Source organism: Lacerta agilis, chromosome 2 (assembly GCF_009819535.1).
Source record: "Lacerta agilis isolate rLacAgi1 chromosome 2, rLacAgi1.pri, whole genome shotgun sequence".
Classification (NCBI taxonomy): Eukaryota; Metazoa; Chordata; class Lepidosauria; order Squamata; family Lacertidae; genus Lacerta; species Lacerta agilis.
The window spans coordinates 57,501,100-57,521,146 of NC_046313.1; the positions used below are offsets into that span (position 1 = coordinate 57,501,100).

At 42.4% G+C, this 20,047-nt stretch overlaps 1 protein-coding gene across 34 annotated transcripts in view; it reads right to left on the bottom strand.

The window, feature by feature from the left end:
* Positions 1 to 18,321, bottom strand: part of LOC117041415 (collagen alpha-1(XXIII) chain-like) — a 303,092-nt gene extending 284,771 nt beyond the window's left edge. For all 34 annotated transcript variants that reach the window (XM_033140220.1, XM_033140208.1, XM_033140200.1 and 31 more), the window contains exons 1-2: positions 17,841 to 18,321; positions 8,156 to 8,225 (exon numbers count right to left, since the gene is read on the bottom strand). In XM_033140220.1, coding sequence (XP_032996111.1) covers positions 8,156 to 8,225; positions 17,841 to 18,107 — 337 coding nt within the window. In that variant the 5' untranslated portion in view covers positions 18,108 to 18,321. The remainder of the gene's footprint in view (positions 1 to 8,155; positions 8,226 to 17,840) is intronic.
* Between the last annotated feature and the right edge of the window lie 1,726 nt (positions 18,322 to 20,047).

Sequence of the window (20,047 nt, forward strand, 5' to 3'; positions counted from 1 at the left end):
TATAACATTTAAAAACATCATTATGAAATACAAAGTAATAAAAACAAGCTGTAGTTAAAAACAATAGTTAAAATACATTTAGAACCACCATTCAAATACAGTTTACCCTGACAGCAACCCAGTGGTCAGCAACACCTGCACCTTAGCTTTCAAAGGCCTGCCTTAGGAAGGTATTAGCCTGCTGGCGGAAGGATAAAAAGGAGAGAGCCAATCAAATCCCTCTTGGGAGGGAATTCTGCAATATGGGAGCAGCCACAGGAAAGGCTCTCTCTCTCATGTCACCAGCAACTGTGCTTCTGATGTTGATGGGACCAAGAGAAGGTGCTCACCCGAGGACCTTAGCATCCAGGCAGGGTTGTATAGACAAAGATGCAATTTTCAGGTAGCCTGGGTCTAAGGTTCTAAGGCATCTCATAAACCACTTCTATCTACATGCTTGCTGATACTCTTAAATAATTTGAAAAGGTTAGACAAGATTCACTTTTGCAGAAGTCGTGCTGATTCTTCTTCAGTAGGGCTTGTCCTTCTACATGCTTGATAATTTTATATTTAATAATACTTTCCACCAATTTACCCAGACATTAGCTAACTGGCCCATAATTTCATGGAACCATGACCATGTTCTAGACGTTGGGCACAGAGCTTTATTTTATTATTTCAGTTAAGAGTTGAGAGCACTTTCCCATTTTTTGTTTTTGCTTTGTTTTAGGGTCAAGCTGTTGACTATTCTTCTTTCCCCTGTGTTTTTATTTGTTGAGAGGGGAGAGTTGTTTGCCATTCTTTCTTTCCGGTTGAAGACTTCCCACCACCCTTGTGATATGGTTATTTTGTGGTGCCTGTGACAAGTTTCTTCCTAAAGGCAGAAAAATATTGGGCATTACAACAATACTTTCTCTTTTAGATGTCCCTTTCATTTCATTCTAATTTATATGCTACTACTTTGTTCCTGAAGAGCTTAAGAAACCAAAGATTATTTTTTTTTAAAAAAAAAAAAAACCTGAACCCTAGAGAGGAACAACTGTGTTTTAACCTAATTAATGCTCTCTGCTCTGAAGGCTGGAAAACAGAATCAGACAGCCATTAGCCAGGACATGCTATAAAAGCCATTTTTATTTTATTTTTCAGAATACGTAATGAAGAACTCAGCATTTAAGGGCTTGCAGTGTTTTCAATTACTAGTTGCTTCAATGATGTTAGTTTTACATGCTTAGTGTTTCTCATTCCATATTACAGAGTATTATTCACTATGGATTAATCATATTCTTGACCGCGTTCTCAGGCAGCCTGAAATTCTTCACTCCTGAGAGCCATTTCAGATGTGTATTCACTTATTTCCAGGACACTGCTAACTACTGCAGGTAATTGCTTGGCAAGCCAACCTTCTGCTGCAATATCAACACATGTGGTGCACAGATATCACTCCAGATGCCCCTTTGAGGCCTGTCGTAAATATGCAGATGGAGCCAGGAAGGGCAGCTCTGTCATCTTTTGGACATGAACATGGGAAAGTGCAATGGGGACAGATTTTGGCAACAGGTCTACAACCAATAATACTGCAAATTGCTCCTTCTTTAGACAAAATTGCTAACAGATCTCTTGACTGGATCATATGATACTCTAAGTGTGCCACTCTGTCTTTGTTTTTAAAAGATTGAAATCAACTTCCCAATAATTTGTCATGTTTAAAAAGTTTGGGAGCTTTAAATAAATAAATAAATAATACTTTAAAACCTGGCCTAATTTGCGGTGCAGGAAATGTTCTGATTTTGTTAAAGTTCACCACGAAATTCAACCATGATTTTCTCATGGAGAAAGGTGACACATTAAACATGGGCCAAGTTCCTAGGTTATTACCAAACATCAACTAACAATTATGCACCTTTATTTCAACCACCCAACCCTAAGTGAGATACTGCCAACTGCTAACAGTAACTATCCCGCTTACTATGTCATATGTGGAGTCACTGAGCCCACCAAATTAATTTAGGTTCACCTATTCTTGCCACATGGCTTTTACTCTGAGAAATGAAGCAACACGTGGCATTGACAGGAATCATTTCATTGTTTTTGTAAACCAGCACATCATTGGGAAATACTTGTTTTGAATTAACTTAATGTTCCATGAACAACCCTGAATCTTTCATAAAATTATGCCTGCAGACATTATTAATTTGAGAAGGAAACATCATTCTTTTTAATCCTTGAGGAGACGAGACATTATGAATGGAGGTTTATTCTCCAGTTTTTTGCTTGTTTGAGGCTAGCTACTGTAGTACTGTTGTGAAATAGTCATTTGCTAGACACACAGTTATTTCACACACCAGAGTAAAATACAAGAAGGATCTTGATCTGCTCAGAAGTCCAGAGCTTTCAGAAATGAGAGTTACTCTCCTTCACCATATACCGGTAGGTTGCTCCTCAATACAACAGACATATAGGAATTATGAAAGAAAAAACCATTACAAGGATCTATTACCAGTTCTGACAATCTCAGGACGTCTGTTACTGAAAGAGTGACAGTTATGTGCCTGCCTCGCAATACATTTTTCAAATGAAAATGGCCTACTTTATATAGGTTATGTTGCAATCAATTTTTTAATGAATGTTTGTCTCAGATCTAACACTAACAACACTAGTCTGTGCCTCTAACTTTGCAAGAAGAAATCCCTTGTTACACAATGAAGAATGACTCTCGTCTACAAACGGTAATGAAGAAGAAATCCTGGTCATGTGTAAAACATTATCTCTTGGATCCAAGACAAGCGTGCCAGAAATGGATTTTCCTTCCCCCTCCTCACCCCGGCAGCCCCCATCTCAAAAACCAACAAAAAAACAAACTCATGATGACTGTGGCACAAGGAGCTGAAGGAAAGGAGAGGGGCATTGTTGAAAGGAGAGCAGAGGTACCTCTCATGAGTGCTCACTCATGCTTGCTTTTCTCTGAATCCAAAACTTGTGAATACACAAGTTTTATGATACATAAATACATACCACACCTACTCTGTGGGTGGTTGTGTAACACACACACGCACATAGAGAGGGAGAAATTGGATTAGGGCACAAAATTACTTTTCAGTTTAAAATCAAAGCAGAAACACTGTTTTTCAGAGGTGCCCATTAGGGGAGGAAAGCACTGTTAGCAATAAATTCTACAATTTGAATATTTAGGTGAAATATTCTACAATGCTGCAACCTTCCAATGTAATAATGTATTTCTACTTAAGAACCATTTGCTAAATTCATAGAAACGTAAGTGGAAAGAAACTATTTCAAAAAGTAAGATTCAAAAAATGCTTGCACTACGTTCATACTGTGATACGTTAAGTAGGTTCTGTAGCAGTTACTGTCCTTCTGCTTGTACAAAAAGCAGAACATTGTATTCATCATGCAATGTTCCAGTCCAAAGTGTAAAAAAGCCCTTATTGTACACACAATACTGTCGAGACTGTAGTTGAGCTATGGCACTTGCATGAAGTTCCAGTCACACTACAGCAGAAAACGTTATCTAGATGCATTAATAGCCAAATAAAGAGAACAAATGAGTAACTGAACAGTTTTTCTAGACTATTTGGCTTGCAAAGCTCTAGAACAATTTTCCACATTATAGAATGGATTTCAGATGATTTATTAGCAAATTTCTCTTAATGGTTTCAATACTTTGGTTTCTATGGTATTCATGAAATAATATTAGCTCCCTCTGGTGGTCAACTATGCCAAAGACTTTATAGAAAGATTGCTACTTGAGAGTTTCAGAGGACACTTCCAGTGTAATGTCTGCATTTTCCACACAACTTAAGTTAGTTGTGGCTAAGGCTGTTTTCCTGTACACACTTGGTTGGGAGCAAGTCCTATTGAGCCTCTACATTAACAAGAGATCAATAAACCTCCCAATTTATTTTTTGAAAGTTACAAAAAGTTAACTTGAGACCAAGAGCATTTGGTTATTTGTAGACAATGGGAAGAAAAGACTCCCTAGAAAAGACCCTGATGTTGGGAAAGATGGAGGGCACAAGGAGAAGGGGACGACAGAGGATGAGATGGTTGGACAGTGTTCTCGAAGCTACTAGCAGGAGTTTGGCCAAACTGCGGGAGGCAGTGAAAGATAGATGTGCCTGGCGTGCTCTGGTCCATGGGGTCACGAAGAGTCGGAAACGACTGAACAACTCAACAACAAAAGACAATGGGATCCTATCCCTCAGTAAGGCCAATGCTGAGCAGGCCTCATCCATGGGCTCCATAAAGAAAGACAGAACATGGGGAAGTTCAAAACAGTTATTTTATGTCACTGGCATTGGGGTTTTAAGTCTATAGTCTGGCTTCTCTCTCAAGAAGTGGAGCTCTGTCTAGCACCCGCTGTGGACCTGAAGAAGCATTCTTGTGCCCCCTCAAGGGCTGTCGTTGGGGTGTCAGCCACAGATCTTTCTCAAAGTCATCTCTCATACTTTGTAGTGGAATGGTTCCTCTCCAATCACAAATTTCTCCTGGTCCCACCTGTGCCTCTCAGGGGTTACCCAGGTTGTGCCAGGCCATGTCAGGTGTCCATGAGTCCCAGCTGGAAGATTTAGTCAGAAGGACCTGTCTCCTCTCCTAAAGAATGCCCAGCTTATATTGAATACCCTAAACAGCCTGAGATCCAAATACCATACCACAGTGTCTATGAATTAAGTTCAGGTACCCTCTTTAGCAGAGGGCCTTTTCTTGAGTAGCACCCCACCTTTGTAATGTCTTTTCTAAGGAGGAATGTCTAGCACCAACATTCATAGCTTTACTTATTTGCACAAACATTTTGGATGATTTTGTGGGGTTTTTTAAAAATAATAATCTGTTTTTGTTTGGCCTTTGTCTTGTTTCATGTTTTCATGCTTATTTGTTGGTTTTAAATTAGGAAATGTTTTTAAATAAAGGATCCAGCTTAAATGTACCGCTGTTCCCAGGGCCTCTGTTCTTTGCCAAGGGTATGAGTATGGACCACCTCTTTCAAGTGGGCAAGTTCCTACTGCTCTCCCCATCCTGCCTTCCTCTCACTGCCCAGAACAGCATTTACTCCTGCTAACTACCTTGCCTCCTTCCTCAGGCACACCTGTTGAAGGTATTGTCTTCCCTTTTCCCATGTCCCAAACAGTCATCCTCCTTCATTCTGTTTCTCCTCCATGCTTTCCTGCTTAACCTCCAGTTACTTCATCTGCCCTCCCTATGTCTCCCTAGAGTCATTTAAAGGGTGGCTCTTGTTGATCACTGGGCCAGGCGTAAGTGAGTGGTACACCCCAGTGATATTACAATAGGTCCTAACATAGACTCCAAGGCAGCAAGGAGAGGAAGGCAAGTGTCTGAATCTTTTGATCAATTTTCAATTATGTGTCGCAATTTATAATAGTGTTTGAACCAAAAAAATGGTTTGTTTAATGAATCATGGTTCTGTGGTTTCAGGCCAAGATCCCAAGAGCCTATACCATTGGTTCCATATGTCTTAATAAGCAACCTACATCCCATGCAACAAATGTTGTTGGTTGGTTTTTTTAATGGAGGTGATTTTCCAAAATAGTTTATGTTACATCACATGTGTGCCTGCTATTTAAACTTAAAAAGGCCAGTCCTACTGGCCATGCCCCAAGAATCTGAGCACAGCTAAGTGGTAGCTCTTTGAATGCTGGCCATAACTGGCACCTCATATACTGATCCAGTTAAATGAGAATTTTGCCACAATACTGGCCGCATCTCCTGTAATTGCCCAGTAAGTAGATCTACCAATAAATTAGCCTGTGTATGAGTATAATCACTCTGCTGGAAGGCAACTTTACCATGTTCCTGGAATATTTTTCTTCTTTTAAAGCAGAACTATAGGCATGGCAGTTGCCAAGCTGAAAGCCACAGCCACATGCTTCCCTTGTTCCCAAGTAACCAATTCAGTTCCATACAGAAATTGACATGATTTTCCCCACAGTGAGGGGCAATGCAGATAGGGGAAATCATGTGCAGGGAGGGATAAATGTCCCTCCCCTCGGCACTGCAGCCCTGATCCAAACCTCTCCCTATATATTTTCCTTTAAAATGACTGGCAGATTTCTTGTCCAGTTTGGCCCTTAAGAGACCAGAGAATGGAGGAGGAAGGAGAAGGCAGGTAGGCAAGAAGATTGCCTCTCAGGAGAACGGAAGGATAAAAAGAAGCACATAAAGAAGGAGATGGGTTTCCCTCAATCCTTCCCATCTCACTCTCTTATTTTGTCTACCCATCGTATTTTTTAATTCTACATTTATATCTCACTGTTCTCCTGAGATGGAGCCGAAAATGGCACATGCGGTTCCCAAGCAGTCACTTCTCCAGACACTGACCAGACTCATAGCTGCTTAGCTTCAGAAAGGTGGTGGCTTTATGACCCGGTAGGCAGGGTGAACAAAAGGCCAGCAAGAGAACCTTCTAAGCTATTCTAACCACTTAACATTAGCAGATATCAGTTGACAGCAAAATGTCAAATGCAACCCCAAACTCCCTCACTTACCCAGATCCTGCATCACTTTTCCTAGCTAGCAGACCAGTGTCATCATAATCAGGGAACCTAGCTGTATTTTGTTTTCAAGTGTAGATATTAACACAAAAGAGAAGGCAAAAATAAGGAACAGCTCAATCCTACAAATCAGCTTCACAAATGCTTTCGTGCCGAGGATAAGGTCTGCCAACAGTAATGCCAGCCCGTTGTAACAATAATGCTATGTCTACTCTGCTAGGAATCGAAACTAACTCTGCAGTGGAAGCATACATATCGATGCAAAATGGACACATGACTGTAATCAGAAACCCCAATGAAAGATATTCATTCCGCTCCAACAACCAAAACATACATTTAAAAATTAGACAGACTTCCTGTTCCTCAAACGTAACTGACATTTTGACATGCAAGAAAGAATTTTAGATTAACGTCTCAATCAATCTAGCCTATTTTAAAGAAAGTCAGTCTAGACTTTCAGCTTAAAGACAGCTATCAATTTATTTGCTAGTGGTTAGCTAAGTAAGAGGACTGCAATTATACTGTTATGTTTAAAAGAGCTATAAGTCGAATATTTAAAACTATTATACATAATTTAAAGATCAAAGAAGATAGCATGCTTTCCCCTTTCTCACGATTTCAGAAACGATGCTGAGCCAGACTTATAAGTTTTATGTCCACTTAGGTCAGGAAAATTCCTGCATACAATCTTTTGTCTGTTATGGTTCCAAATGCTGGAGCCTGGGATGTTTTCATTACAGTACTAAATAATATATGAACCAACGATGTGTAGGTGGACTTTGGTTTCTGTACAAAACAAAGATATTCATATGGAAACATTTGACCCCATCATCTAAAAAAACGACCCTGCTCATATGATGCGCAGACATCTCTAATATGGGATAGCATGCTTCATGCTGCTCCAAGTATTATGGGCAATATTCATACAAACAACTGAGTATTTGCATACTTTGTCCATACTGAAGCCATTAGACACTTATTCATTAGTTTGACCTCACAAAACACAGCTGTAACAAAAACATATCAAAACCATTCAATTATTCATTTGAGTTATTTGCTATGATGAGTGGTAGAAAGCTTACAGTGTGACTATGTAAAAGCAGTTTCTACATAGTAAGTCAGAGGTGGTTTTAGGGTAGTGCAACTGGTGTGGCTGCACTGGGCACTGTGCTGCAAGGGGTGCCACAACAATGCTGTAGAATGGAGCAGGAGAGGTGGAGGGATGCCAAATTTTAGTGTTGCACATGGCACCGCTGAAATTTGAGAGATCGAAGTCCGCCACCGACTTACTGAAAGGACTTGGAGATTCAATAAAGGTTACTTTGGATAAAAAAGAAGCATGTAAGTGTATAATTTCTATATCAGGCAATAATTTATGGCACGATGAGAGCATAGCCATTGTAGAAATCCCAAAGGGCAATGAATTTATCACATCAGCTACTCATTTCTTACCATCTGCAGCAGAGAAGTCTGTCAGATTACTGTGAGAGAGAAGACAACCTTTCTACACCCAAAACCTCTTTGCAATTGCACACAGGCAAATGCATGTCAGGAGAACAATTCTCGTCATTAAAAAAAAAAATCACTGCATATTTTTTTCATATTTTTCTGGTAAGACATTCTGAGTAAGAACAAGTGACCATTCTACATACCTGGTGGGCACCTGCATTCAGATGATACGTCTCTTGCTGTACGTAGTTTGGCTAATCCTTCACTCAGTTTCTGTTTGGGGGGGGGACAAAAACATATAATTACAGAAAGGAAGTGGTGTTGGTGTGTGCACACAAGTGCGCCCTTTAAAGTGTATTACTGCTATTATTCATATACCTGTACATATAATCCAAAGTTAAGCATTAAGGCCCACTGATTTCATTAGGAAAGTTAAGCATATGCTTACATTTCTCCCCACCCCACACTAAAACCATGAGATTTAAAACTCTACAATTATGAGATTCTATGATACAGCACTCCCAAACACATGGCAATGGTGGAAATTTATTAGGGTATGAAAGGTTGTCCCTGCCTGTATATGAAGAAGGCTTTTCTAATCTCTGGGTCATTTTTGGTGGGGGTGATGGGGTTTTTTAAACCAAGTGTGATGAATTGATTCAGAAACAGAACACTCTTAGTACATTGGTGACTAGTGTACTTCTCCATGTTCTTCTGCGCAGAGTTCTAGAAGGCTTACCTACAAATTCCTAACGTAGTTATTTATTTTATGAAATGCTTAAGGGCTGTCACTTATAAACACTGCTGAATTCCCAACCACATGGGTAGCAACACTAAACGACTCTTGATTGTATTTCACATTAGCTAGCATCCACTGGACTGTTTTGTCTTTTAAGTTGAAGAAATGCAAGTTTTGATTTTTATATTGTACAGATATTTGTGCTGTATGTTGTAAACCGCCTTGCAGTCTTTAGATGAAGTGCAGAATATAAATTTAATAAATAATAGTAAACAACAAAAACAGCAGCAATAGCAATCATAATGGATCTGCTTGTAGCACGAACAGCACAACCATTTTGCCATGTTTTGCTCCAATTCCCTTCCACAAATGCCAAGCCATGGTGTTTCTCCTTAAGTGGTGATTTCCTTCGGGTGTGTGTAGATCATTTATGGTCTGGGAGAACGTGCAGGGGAGAATTCAAGGAAAGGATTAAACACCCACATTTTGATTCACTCCCTCAATTGCGAAACCATATTGTTCCAAAATGTCTAGTTCCAACCGTAGTTGCAGACACTTCCAAGTTTTAGGACTGGCCAATAAGCTGAATGTTTTAAGGCTACTAGGAAACAATATAGTTACTGTGAATTAAACTAGTGTTGTTTACAACTACATACTTCTTTAATCTGCACTCGTTAACATTTCTGCTCTAGCATGAAGACCATCCACTTTGAATTGAAGTCATTGTTTCAGAACAAGTAGAGAGGTATTACTACATCCCAGTCTTTGGGCAGGGGGCATTAATGCATTAAATAGTGCTAGGAATCTTACAATTTTTTAGTTAAATGGCAACTTGGTACCAAAGTAAAGTTTGCAGAGAAGCCTTTGACTGTACTATTTAGAACTTCATTTGGCTATTCTTCCAAAAGCTCTTCGTAAACTTATTCAATATTTGAACAGATAACCATATTCGGATTTTGCACCCCTTGCAAAGTTTTAATTACTTCCCAATGTCTCTGCTGGTTTTCTGCCCTATGACTAAAATTTTAACTAAACAATGGCAGGCATTTCTAACAATATTTTACATTAAAATTAAGTGTAATAACTAGCTGCTGAAACCAATTTTCTAAAAAATTAAATGTTGCAAATTCAAATTACAATTAATTTTCCAGATGTAAAATTCACATTGATGACATGCAGTTAACGATGTCATGAGAATGCAAAGTGGAGGGTGCTGAACTGCCATATCTAGAGCTTGAAGTGTACATGACAGCAAAGAAGAAGGTAGGACAGAATGGCATTTTCCCTTTCTGAATTTTGTCATTAAAAAAACCAAACAAACCTATATCCCCGCTCATGGAGAATACATACACCAGCTACATGACTGGCACACGTCTTGCTTGCCCTTCCCTCTAGGTTCAGTTGCACCTAACTACTATGTACTTCAAATCTATACCTTCACTAAAATGCCTCCAGCACGCTCATTTTTTGCTTCTACCAACATTTGAACTCCTATATCAACAAGGCAAGGGCCACTGAGGTTTCTGCAGTTGTGAGGTCACATGAGGTTGGATCTCACTCTCCAAGGGCATATCTCTCCTCCATCTGCAGAAAAAGACCTGAAGCATTCTAGACCCCTGATTCACACTCCCAGGAACCATAGGTTTGCACACTAAGGATTAAGCATAAACACTGATGCATTTTAAAACAACAATTTTCTTAACTATTGCATTGCTGAGAGAGAACCTTTAGGTGCATTTTTTCCCTTACATGATAGACACCAATAACTTTTCTTGGCTGCAAACCACAGCCTATACTCTCATATAACCTACCCTCTGGATGCAACTCTGGGAATTAGTATTACCGGTAAGCATTTTACCTGCACCCGCACTAAAGAGATTCCTTCAAGCTTTATAATTTGCTCACCTAGTGTAAGATCTCTGGTTCGTTGCTCATGAGCAACCAGCCGATTCCGTTGCTTCTTTTTATAGTTTTATTGTGCAAAACTATTTACAGTGCAGAGCTAACAAATACACGTCTGTATCATCCATCAGCAGAATCCGGGAGTGCCCCTTTCCGGTCACCCCCGCCCCCCCCTAGCAAAAAAGATGTGGGATACGGAATCTCCTCCTCCTTGCCCTACGTGGCACCCCTCTGCACAATTTGGGTGACAGAAGTGGCGTGCCACCCTCTGCGCCCGCAGGGTGCAAGGGCTCTCTCACGTCCCTAGAGCCTTCGCTGCCCGTTCCCTGAGAAACATCCCCTTCCCCGCTTGAGGTCTCATTGCTGCCCCTACTGGAAGAAGAAGTGCTGCTCCTCAGGTGTTGTCAGGGCTCTCTGTAACATCCCAAACCCGTCACCCTCACTGCGCTGTGCCGAGGACAGTTCCCTGACACCTAGTATCACTGATAACACAAAGGATCCACCTGCCCAGAGTCCAAAGCAGTTTTAACAATTCACTGTTATATTTCCTTCTTTGCTTTCTTTAGATTATTTATATAGTGCTCACCTACATTCCTAACTAAAACCACTTATAAGCATTTTTCTAACAGAGTAAGAGATAATCCCTGCCTTTAAAAGTTCATACAATCAAAAGCAGACAAGATAAAACACACCTGAATTTCCAGGTAGGGCTGTGATAATAATAATAATAATAATAATAATAATAATAATAATAATAATAATAATAAAAACAACCCCTCAGTTTTGACTCATTTAGCAGCTGTGGTCACTCCTACAGAAGGATGGCCTCTGAGACACATGGCTTTGTAACCTTCAGCCTGGACTACTGTAATGCACTCTCTATGGGGTTGCCTCCAAAGGCTGTCGAGAAACTTTGCAAAGTCCCAAAGTGTCTGCCTGATTAGTTACAGGGTGAGCCAAAGGGAATACATTAACCAGATGCTAAAACCAGTTGCTTTCCACCTTCTTTCCAAGTGCAATTCTGAGTGCTAGTTTTAACCTTTAAGCCCTAAACAACCACAGCCAAGATTGACTGAGGAAAAACTTCTTTCATCAAACTCAGAATACACTAAGAAGAGACCCAGCCCAGAGCCTTTTCTTTGCCCAGATTGGCATACACAAAAGGCTCTCTCAGTAGTTAACTCCTCCTCTTTATATTGTAAACTTCCCTGTGATCCTCAGGTGAAGGGTGGTATATAAATTTAAAGAATAACAATAAGAATTCCCTTCCCAGGAAAGCCTGCCAGCCAGATTCCAATCTAACATGAGAATGGTGAAAACATAAATTTTAGCAGGGGTTTGAAAAGCGAGTTGGGTGTTATTTCAAGCAACTTTTTATGTTAACTTTTTGGAGTGCAATTTGCACTTGTTTATGGGGATTTAACTGATTTATTCTATAAAAAAGATTAAGTTGTTTGATTTTGTAAGCCATTCTAAGGATTTATCTGGAACCAAAGTGACAAAAGGAGAAGTGGAAATACATTGGTACCTTGGTTTATGAACTTAATCTGTTCCGGAAGTCTGTTCTTAAACCAAAGCGTTCTTAAACCAAAGTGTGCTTTCCCATAGCAGCGGGGGACTCAATTTACAAATGGAACACACTCAACAGGAAGCGAAACATGTTCTTATTCAAAGGCAAAGTTCACAAACCAAAACACCTACTTCCAGGTTTGCAGCGTTCTTAATCCAAGTTGTTCATAAACTAAACTGTTCTTAAACCAAGATACCACTGTAAATGAAAAAATGCAGGGCACAACATACAAATTGGAACTGTCACTTGAGCTGTAATCCTATGCACAATTTACCTGGGAGTAGACTCCATTAAATTCTAAGGGACAAACAATATTGCATAGGATTTCACTAAAAGTGGCAAATGCATGATAAGATGGAAAAATATTTCATTAAAAGCATTAATCTTTTTTTTTTTTTTTGAATCAAAATGCCTTTGTATAATGAATCTCAAAAAGACACGATCACTTCCTCCCAAAGTTCCCAATACTTCCACATTGTTGATCAGTTTCTCCCTGTTGGTAAGGACCAGTTCCAAAATAATGATGGATATAGCTGGGCAAAATGGCTGCCTCCACCAAAGTAACTCTGAATGTTCATTGGAGGAATGCAGCTAGCCCAGCTATATACAATCTATTAACAAAAACAGAGAAGTTTCTTTACTTAGCCTATTTGTTCTGTGTATTCACCAAAGTAATTGATTTCCTAACATATTGATTAGAGGAATTCTACAGGTTTCCTTTAGGACAAGGTCTGACAGGTCAGAGAGGTGGTAGCCTGGGAGAAATGTTCACCCTTTGACGACAAGCTGTTCTTGTCCTTAAGAATATTTCTATGCAAGTTCATTTGAGATCTCCATGACTGTGTGGTTTCACCTACAGAGATACTCTTGGGACATTTTGTGCAGTATGAGAGTGAGCTATACCACATGCTGCAATGCCCCCCTTTGGAGCTCTCTTCTTTCAGCTAGCATGCCATCACTGATCTCCCTTCAGTGACATCTCCTCCCTTCTTTGGCACTGTCCCATAACAACTAAAAATAACAAGCTGGCAATACAGTTAATAGGCAACATTACATTTGCTTCCCTTAAGGAAATGCTTTAGCAAAAAAGAACTTCCAAGGTTTAAGATTGCTTTTCTATACTGCCTTCCATTATTCCTTAGTCAACCAGTGAATTGTTCAAATCCTGAAGCCATCAAGTCCATTTGTGGCTTTTGCACATGAGCAAATAGCATCAAGGAAAGCAGTGAAGCATCTTATAAAATACAGGAAGGCAATGAAGAACTGGTTCTTCATACTGTGGATTTTGAGGCTAAGAATTATCTTCTGACATACATGGCAATCTTATAAAAGGAAGTGATTCACATTATGCAACAAGTAATGCACAATCCTTAACTTTCAAACACCTAACATGTAGTAGTAAGTTTCAGGGAGTGTTGCTAAGTATATGAGCCTACTACTAGGGTGGCCAGGTAAAGGAGAGGTGAGGGCTCTGGCAGCTTTAACAGTTGTGGAGAGAATGAAATTTCAGCAGGTGTAGCTTATGTAAAATTCCCTCTTCTACACAACTAATAAAGGTGCAGGAGCCCTGGTTTTTTTCTTTATTTCTTTCACCTGGCAACCCTACCATCATAAGAACATAAATAATAAGAAAGCATACCCTAAGGAACATATGGATTTCCATATTATTTGTTTATACAAATGTTAATATAATCTTGGTAAATGCCCATCTTAGAAATGTAACCTTCACCATAACTAATACTTGCAAGACATTATACAGTGGTACCTCTAGTTACGAACTTAATTCATTCTGGAGGTCTGTTCTCAACCTGAAACTGTTCTTAACTAGAGGCGTGCTTTCGCTAATGGGGCCTCTTGCTGCCGCTGCGCCGCCAGCACACGATTTCCATTCTCATCCTGTGGCAAAGTTCTCAACTCGAGGTAACTCTTCTAGGTTAGCGGAGTTTGTAACCTGAAGCGTTTGTAACCTGAGGTGTTTGTAACTCAAGGTACCACTGTAGTGTAATTCTAGGTGCGTTTATTGATAAGTCCACTGAGTTCAATGGGACTTATACACCACTAAATGTGTAAAGTTTTGCAGCCTCGGACTGCAATCCTACACACACATACCTGGATATAAGCTCAGAACTTAACCTGGAGCAGACACACATAGAATTTCCCTGGCACTCACTTAAAACAAAGCAATTGACCTAGTAGTAATAATAATAATAATAATAATAATAATAATAATAATAATAATATTTATACCTCACCAATAAAGGTAAAGGTAAAGGGACCCCTGACCATAAGGTCCAGTGGTGTCCGACTCTGGGGTTGCGGCACTCATCTCACATTACTGGCCGAGGGAGCCGGCGTACAGCTTCTGGGTCATGTGGCCAGCATGACTAAGCCACTTCTGGCGAACCAGAGTCGCGTCCCTATACCTCGCCCATACATGGTGTTAATCAATGGTTAATTAACGGTGTTAATCATCCAAGTGTTTCAGGGCAGTCTAAACACTTTAAAAAAAATTGCTCAAATATGTGTACAATTAAATATTATCCAACAATCAAATTCCATTTTACGGGTCAGGGAACAATTTGTAATACTATACAAAAATTAATGATTTGCAAAATGTATCTGGACAGGGATGAAAGTTCCCATTAGAGATCTAAGATTTTGCCTCCCATCTGTATTTTTCTATCTTTATAATGATGCCTCTTCAACCTAAAATGAAACCAACATATATATGCTGTCCATAATCTGTAATTATCATTCCAAGTAAAGAACTGATCCTGCTATGTCAGTTCCTTTTGCTGCACTACTACTAGTACTACTACTACTACTACTCCAAAAGCGACTTCCCCACTCCTCCCCTCTTGGTCTTCTAGATCAGTCTTTCCTAACCGTGTGCCCTTCAGATGTTTCAGACTGCAGCTTTCATCAGTCCTCACCAACCTGGCCATGCTGGCTGGGACCAATAAGAGTTGCAGTCCGAAACATCTGGAGGGCGCCAGGCTAGGGAAAGGCTGTTCTAGTTATTTATAACCAAAACAAAACAAAATAAAAAATTCCTTCCAGTAGCACCTTAGAGACCAATTAAGTTTATTCTTGGTATGAGCTTTCGTGTGCATGCACATTTCTTCAGATACCATGTGTGCATGCACACAAAAGCTCATACCAAGAACAAACTTAGTTGGTCTCTAAGGTGCTACTGGAAGGAATTTTTTATTTTATTTTGTTTTGACTATGGCAGACCAACACGGCTACCTACGTGTAACTAGTTATTTATCACATACAAATAACCTTGAACTGATCATACAAACGACATAGAAATTCCATCCCAAATCCAAAATACTGATATAAGTGCTCTATCTATAGCCAGGCGCGCACTCCAGGATATACTGCAAGTTTTACTGTGGCAGCAAAGGGATTAGGATGGAATATGCTTAACAGTAATTGGACAATTGCCTTACATGAGTGAGCTGTTAGTAATACAGCAGACTTAAGAATCCATGTAGCCTGGGAAGCATGCCCACACTATCCAGAACTGTCCATGTTTGATGGATGACATTTGAAGCTCTGCAAGATCTGTATCCGTCAGGTCCATCTGAAAACTCCCTGCTACTATTTCCTTGGCTTGGCTGCTCAATCAACAGCAAAACGGGTTAAAGACAGCCTATATACACTGCTGTCAGGTTTAAACATTGAGCAATTTTGGGGCATTTTTTCCATAATGGAGCTATATCTACATAATGATTTACTCTTGCTTTATTTTACATGTATTTTTCATAAAGTATGCACAACCAAGAGACCTGAGCTGTCTTGTACAATCTAATATCAAGACAACTCACAGGGAAACTGTGCTCTTAGTGTGAGTCTGGATCTGAAGCATTTAACAATTAAAAGGTCTATCCATGATCTCCAGAATTCAAACAGCTGGCCACACACTCCAAAGTCTTATGGATAAGAAAACCCTAAGTGTCATCATGAATGTTATCTAAAACTACTAGTCCAATATCATTCTCTGTCTCCTCTGGCACGAACCTTCACACTAGTCTCTGGAGAGATAATCAATATTAGCTCATTGCAACAGAATAATTAAAAAACATTGTGCACTTTAAAGACTTGTATATTTATTTATTGATTGCATAAGCTTTCATTATAATATAAATATATTATAATGAAAGTTTATGCAATAAATAAATAAATGTGTTGGTCTTTATGGTGCCACAAGGCTCTTTCTAACATTTATATTAGTGGTTCTCACAAAAAGAGAACCCACCAGTGGAGAATCATGAAGTTTCATCACCACACGGATCAAAGAAGCTGGGCAATTAGGAAGGTCCTCTTGAAGAAACACAATTAACTTTTGTACGCAGTAAAATGTTTGGCACTTTGCTTCCATACAAGCCTTAGCATCCATCAAAATGCTTTTCATCATGCAATTAGCACACAAGCTCCAAGATATGGGTCACACTTTGTAAACCTTGCAACTCTATTCAGAAGTACTCAAGAAATGCAATTAAATTTCTCTTTAAATCTTACAATAGCACTAACATGAAAAGGTTACTAAAGTACCTCTTATTTTGAGGAATTATTGTTAAAATGATGGGGATTTCCTCAGTCTTACAGAATGTTATGTTTGTAATATTCAAACTTCTTCAGTGGTCCATAGCAGAGACCTGCAGAGCACTTATTTTTAAAAATTTGATTCAGTCACCAATGCATGTTTTCAAACGGTGCTAATGGCCAAGCTTTTCCCTGAGGAAAAAGCTTAGTTGGTAGAGCATGAGACTCTTAATCTCAGGGTCCTGGGTTCGAGCCTCATGCTGGGTGAAAGATTCCCGCACTGCAGGGGGTTGGACTTGATGATCCTTGTGATCCCTTCCAATGCTACAATTCTATTAAATCACACCCTTTGATCTCAAAGCTCTTTCTCCTCTAATCCCAGATGTACTGGAGCTGGCTGTAGTGTACTGATGGACAGCATTCTGCACATGCTCAAAATCACTCTTTTGCACCCCAGGTACTCATAGCTCTGGAATCTGAACATATTTTCCTCGCAGTGTCTGACTAGGACCAAGGAAATCCGAGTTCTAAGCCACTCAGTTCACTGCATGACACTGGGCCAGTCAATATATCTCAGCCTAGGCTGTTTAATGAGGAAGAAGTTGGAGAGAGAAGGATAAGGAACGCTGTACCAAACTCGTTGGAGGGAGGAGGATGAGAAGAGCACGCAACCAAGGGCACCCCATAAACTTAGCATTCAAAAAAGCTGGAGACGCTAGTCTGCCTGCCCCACCCCCACCCCCCACCCCAGCAGCTAAGTGAGAAGAGGTAACCCGATTCGCCTGTTGCAGCAAAAGCGACACCAGTGTCCTGGAAGGCACTTTCAAGGCGAACATAGCACAGCGCGCGCTTGGGGAAGCGACGGTCTGCCAGCGCTTCATCCGACCGAAAGCTCTGGCCAGGACACGTTCGCGAAGCTCCCAGGCTTGGTCAGGCTTGGAAGGCACTCTTAACGTGGCTCAGGGGGGCTCTTGGCATACGCCACGGTGGATCCCTGTCAATCAGCGCGAGTTTTTGGAGAAGTTGGAGACGGAGAGAGCCGCAGCCCTGCCCGCCTCCAGAGTCCCCGGCGTCCCAGGCGCCAGTAGTGGCGAAGCAGTGCCCGTCCGCCTCCCTGCCCACTCACCTCCTGCAGGAGCCCGTCCACCTGAGGCTGCAGCAGGGCGAGCAGGGGCTCGGCGCTGAGCTGCTCGCCGGGGCTCCATGCGCGGCCGGCGGCCAACTCCTCCTCGAGGGCCACCAGCCGGCCCTCGAGCCGAGAGGTCTTGGCGTTGAGCAGGAAGCAAGCGCCCACCGAGAGGAGCGAGAAGAGCAGCGAGACGACGGCGGGGCCCTTGCCAGTGCCGCCGGGGGGCGAAGCCGCGGGCGCCTTCTTCTCCCGGGGCTCGCTCATTGCGCGGGGTGGGCGGCGGGCTCACGGTCCCCTCAGGGGGCGGCGGCTCCTGAGGCGGCTCTCTCCTCGCTCCTCACACTCGAGGCGCGCTCAGCGGCGACGGCGGCACGTCCTGGCAGCCGGCTGTTGAGGAAAGTGGGGCAGGAAGTTTGGGAAGCGTGGCCTCTTTCCCTAGCATGGCCCTCCAGCTGTGCGGGGCGGGGGCGGGGAGATAGGTGGGTGGGTGGGTGGGTGGGTGGGTGGTAGACTCTCCTCCTCCTCCCTCAGCGCTCTGGGACTGGGGAGGGGGTGAAGCTCGCCAACCCACTCCTCGTCCTCCCCCGGGGATAGCCTCCCGCCCCCCTACCAATGGTTTCTCCTCAGTCTCCTCCCAGCGCGCGCGGGAACTGCGCAAATAGCCCCGGCTGAAAGGGGAGAAGGGCGCTTCCAAAGCTGGAGGTGGGCTAAGAAGGGGCTCGTCTGCGAGCCTCGAGTCGCGCCTGTAGCTGCGGAGGTGTCAGATGCGGAAGGATTCTCCTCTCTCTCCGCGCGCCTCCGCGCTTTGAGGAGGGTGGTCGCCGCCGTCCTGTCCGTCGCTTGCTCTGGGAGAGGGTCGCGTCCCTCGAAGCCACCCGGGACTATTTCTAAGCGCTGGAAGTGGCTCGTCTTCTGCAGGCAGCCGGGCGAGGTCTGTTAAGGGACGTGGAAGGCGGCGGGGTTGAGGGGTGAGGGCTCCGCCGCACGCGGCTCCTTTTCCTTGCCCCGACTTTGCGAAACGGGAGGGCCACAAAAGTCCCGAAAGACCCAACGAAGCCACTCGGAAGGAGGCATTTGTTTGTGACGCTTCACTTATTATGGGGAACCCGTCCTTCAAATTCGCAGGACGGTTTACACACACACAGAGAGAGAGAGAAAATAAATCCGTTTTAAAACATATCAGTGTCCTTAGGCTGCAGTCCTGCACCCACTTACATGGAAGGAAGTGCCGTTGAATCAATGGGACTTCTTAGTAGATATGCGTAGCATTAAAGGTAAAGGGACCCCTGACCATCAGGTCCAGTCGTGTCCGACTCTGGGGTTGCGGCGCTCATCTCGCTCTATAGGCCGAGGGAGCCGGCGTTTGTCCGCAGACAGCTTCCGGGTCATGTGGCCAGCATGACAAAGCCGCTTCTGGCTAACCAGAGCAGCGCACGGAAACGCCGTTTACCTTCCCGCTGGAGCGGTCCCTATTTATCTACTTGCACTTTGACGTGCTTTCGAACTGCTAGGTGGGCAGGAGCTAGGACCGAACAACGGGAGCTCACCCCGTCGCAGGGATTCGAACCGCCAACCTTCTGATCAGCAAGCCCTAGGCTCTGTGGTTTAACCCACAGCGCCACCTGGGTCCCTCCTATGCGTAGCATTGCGCCTTAGTATTTGAACGGCAGGGAAATTAACTGTGCAATATCATCATGCCTACTCGGAAGTCAATATTCCCACGGAATTACTGGAGCTTATTCCCAAGTAAGCGGGTAGGAGATCGCAGCCGGAGGGTCCCTATTAATCTGAGCCAGGGCAAAGCGACGGTGCCCGTTTCCAAAACCCTGGTCCCCCAAAGCATTTATTTAGAGCTTTTGTGGGCAGCACAAGTTCAAATCCCAGCTCAGTTTCGGTTGCAATCCTGTGTGTCGCGCCGGCCTCGTCTCTGAGCGAGCATTCATAGGATTGGCTCCCTTGGCTGATGTGAGGCTAACTTGCAACACTGCTAGGGAGGGATCTATCCTAAACGTTAAAACACAAATCCCATTAACTTTAAAGGTGAGTGCAGTCATTTAGGATTGGGCTCCAAGAGGAAAGGTGGGGCAATGAATAGCAGAGCCTATGTATGGTTACTCAGAAGTAAGTTGCACTGTGTTCAGTGTGTATGCTGAAATATATACTGAATTGGATCTGAAAACACATACTGTACATACACCAGCTGG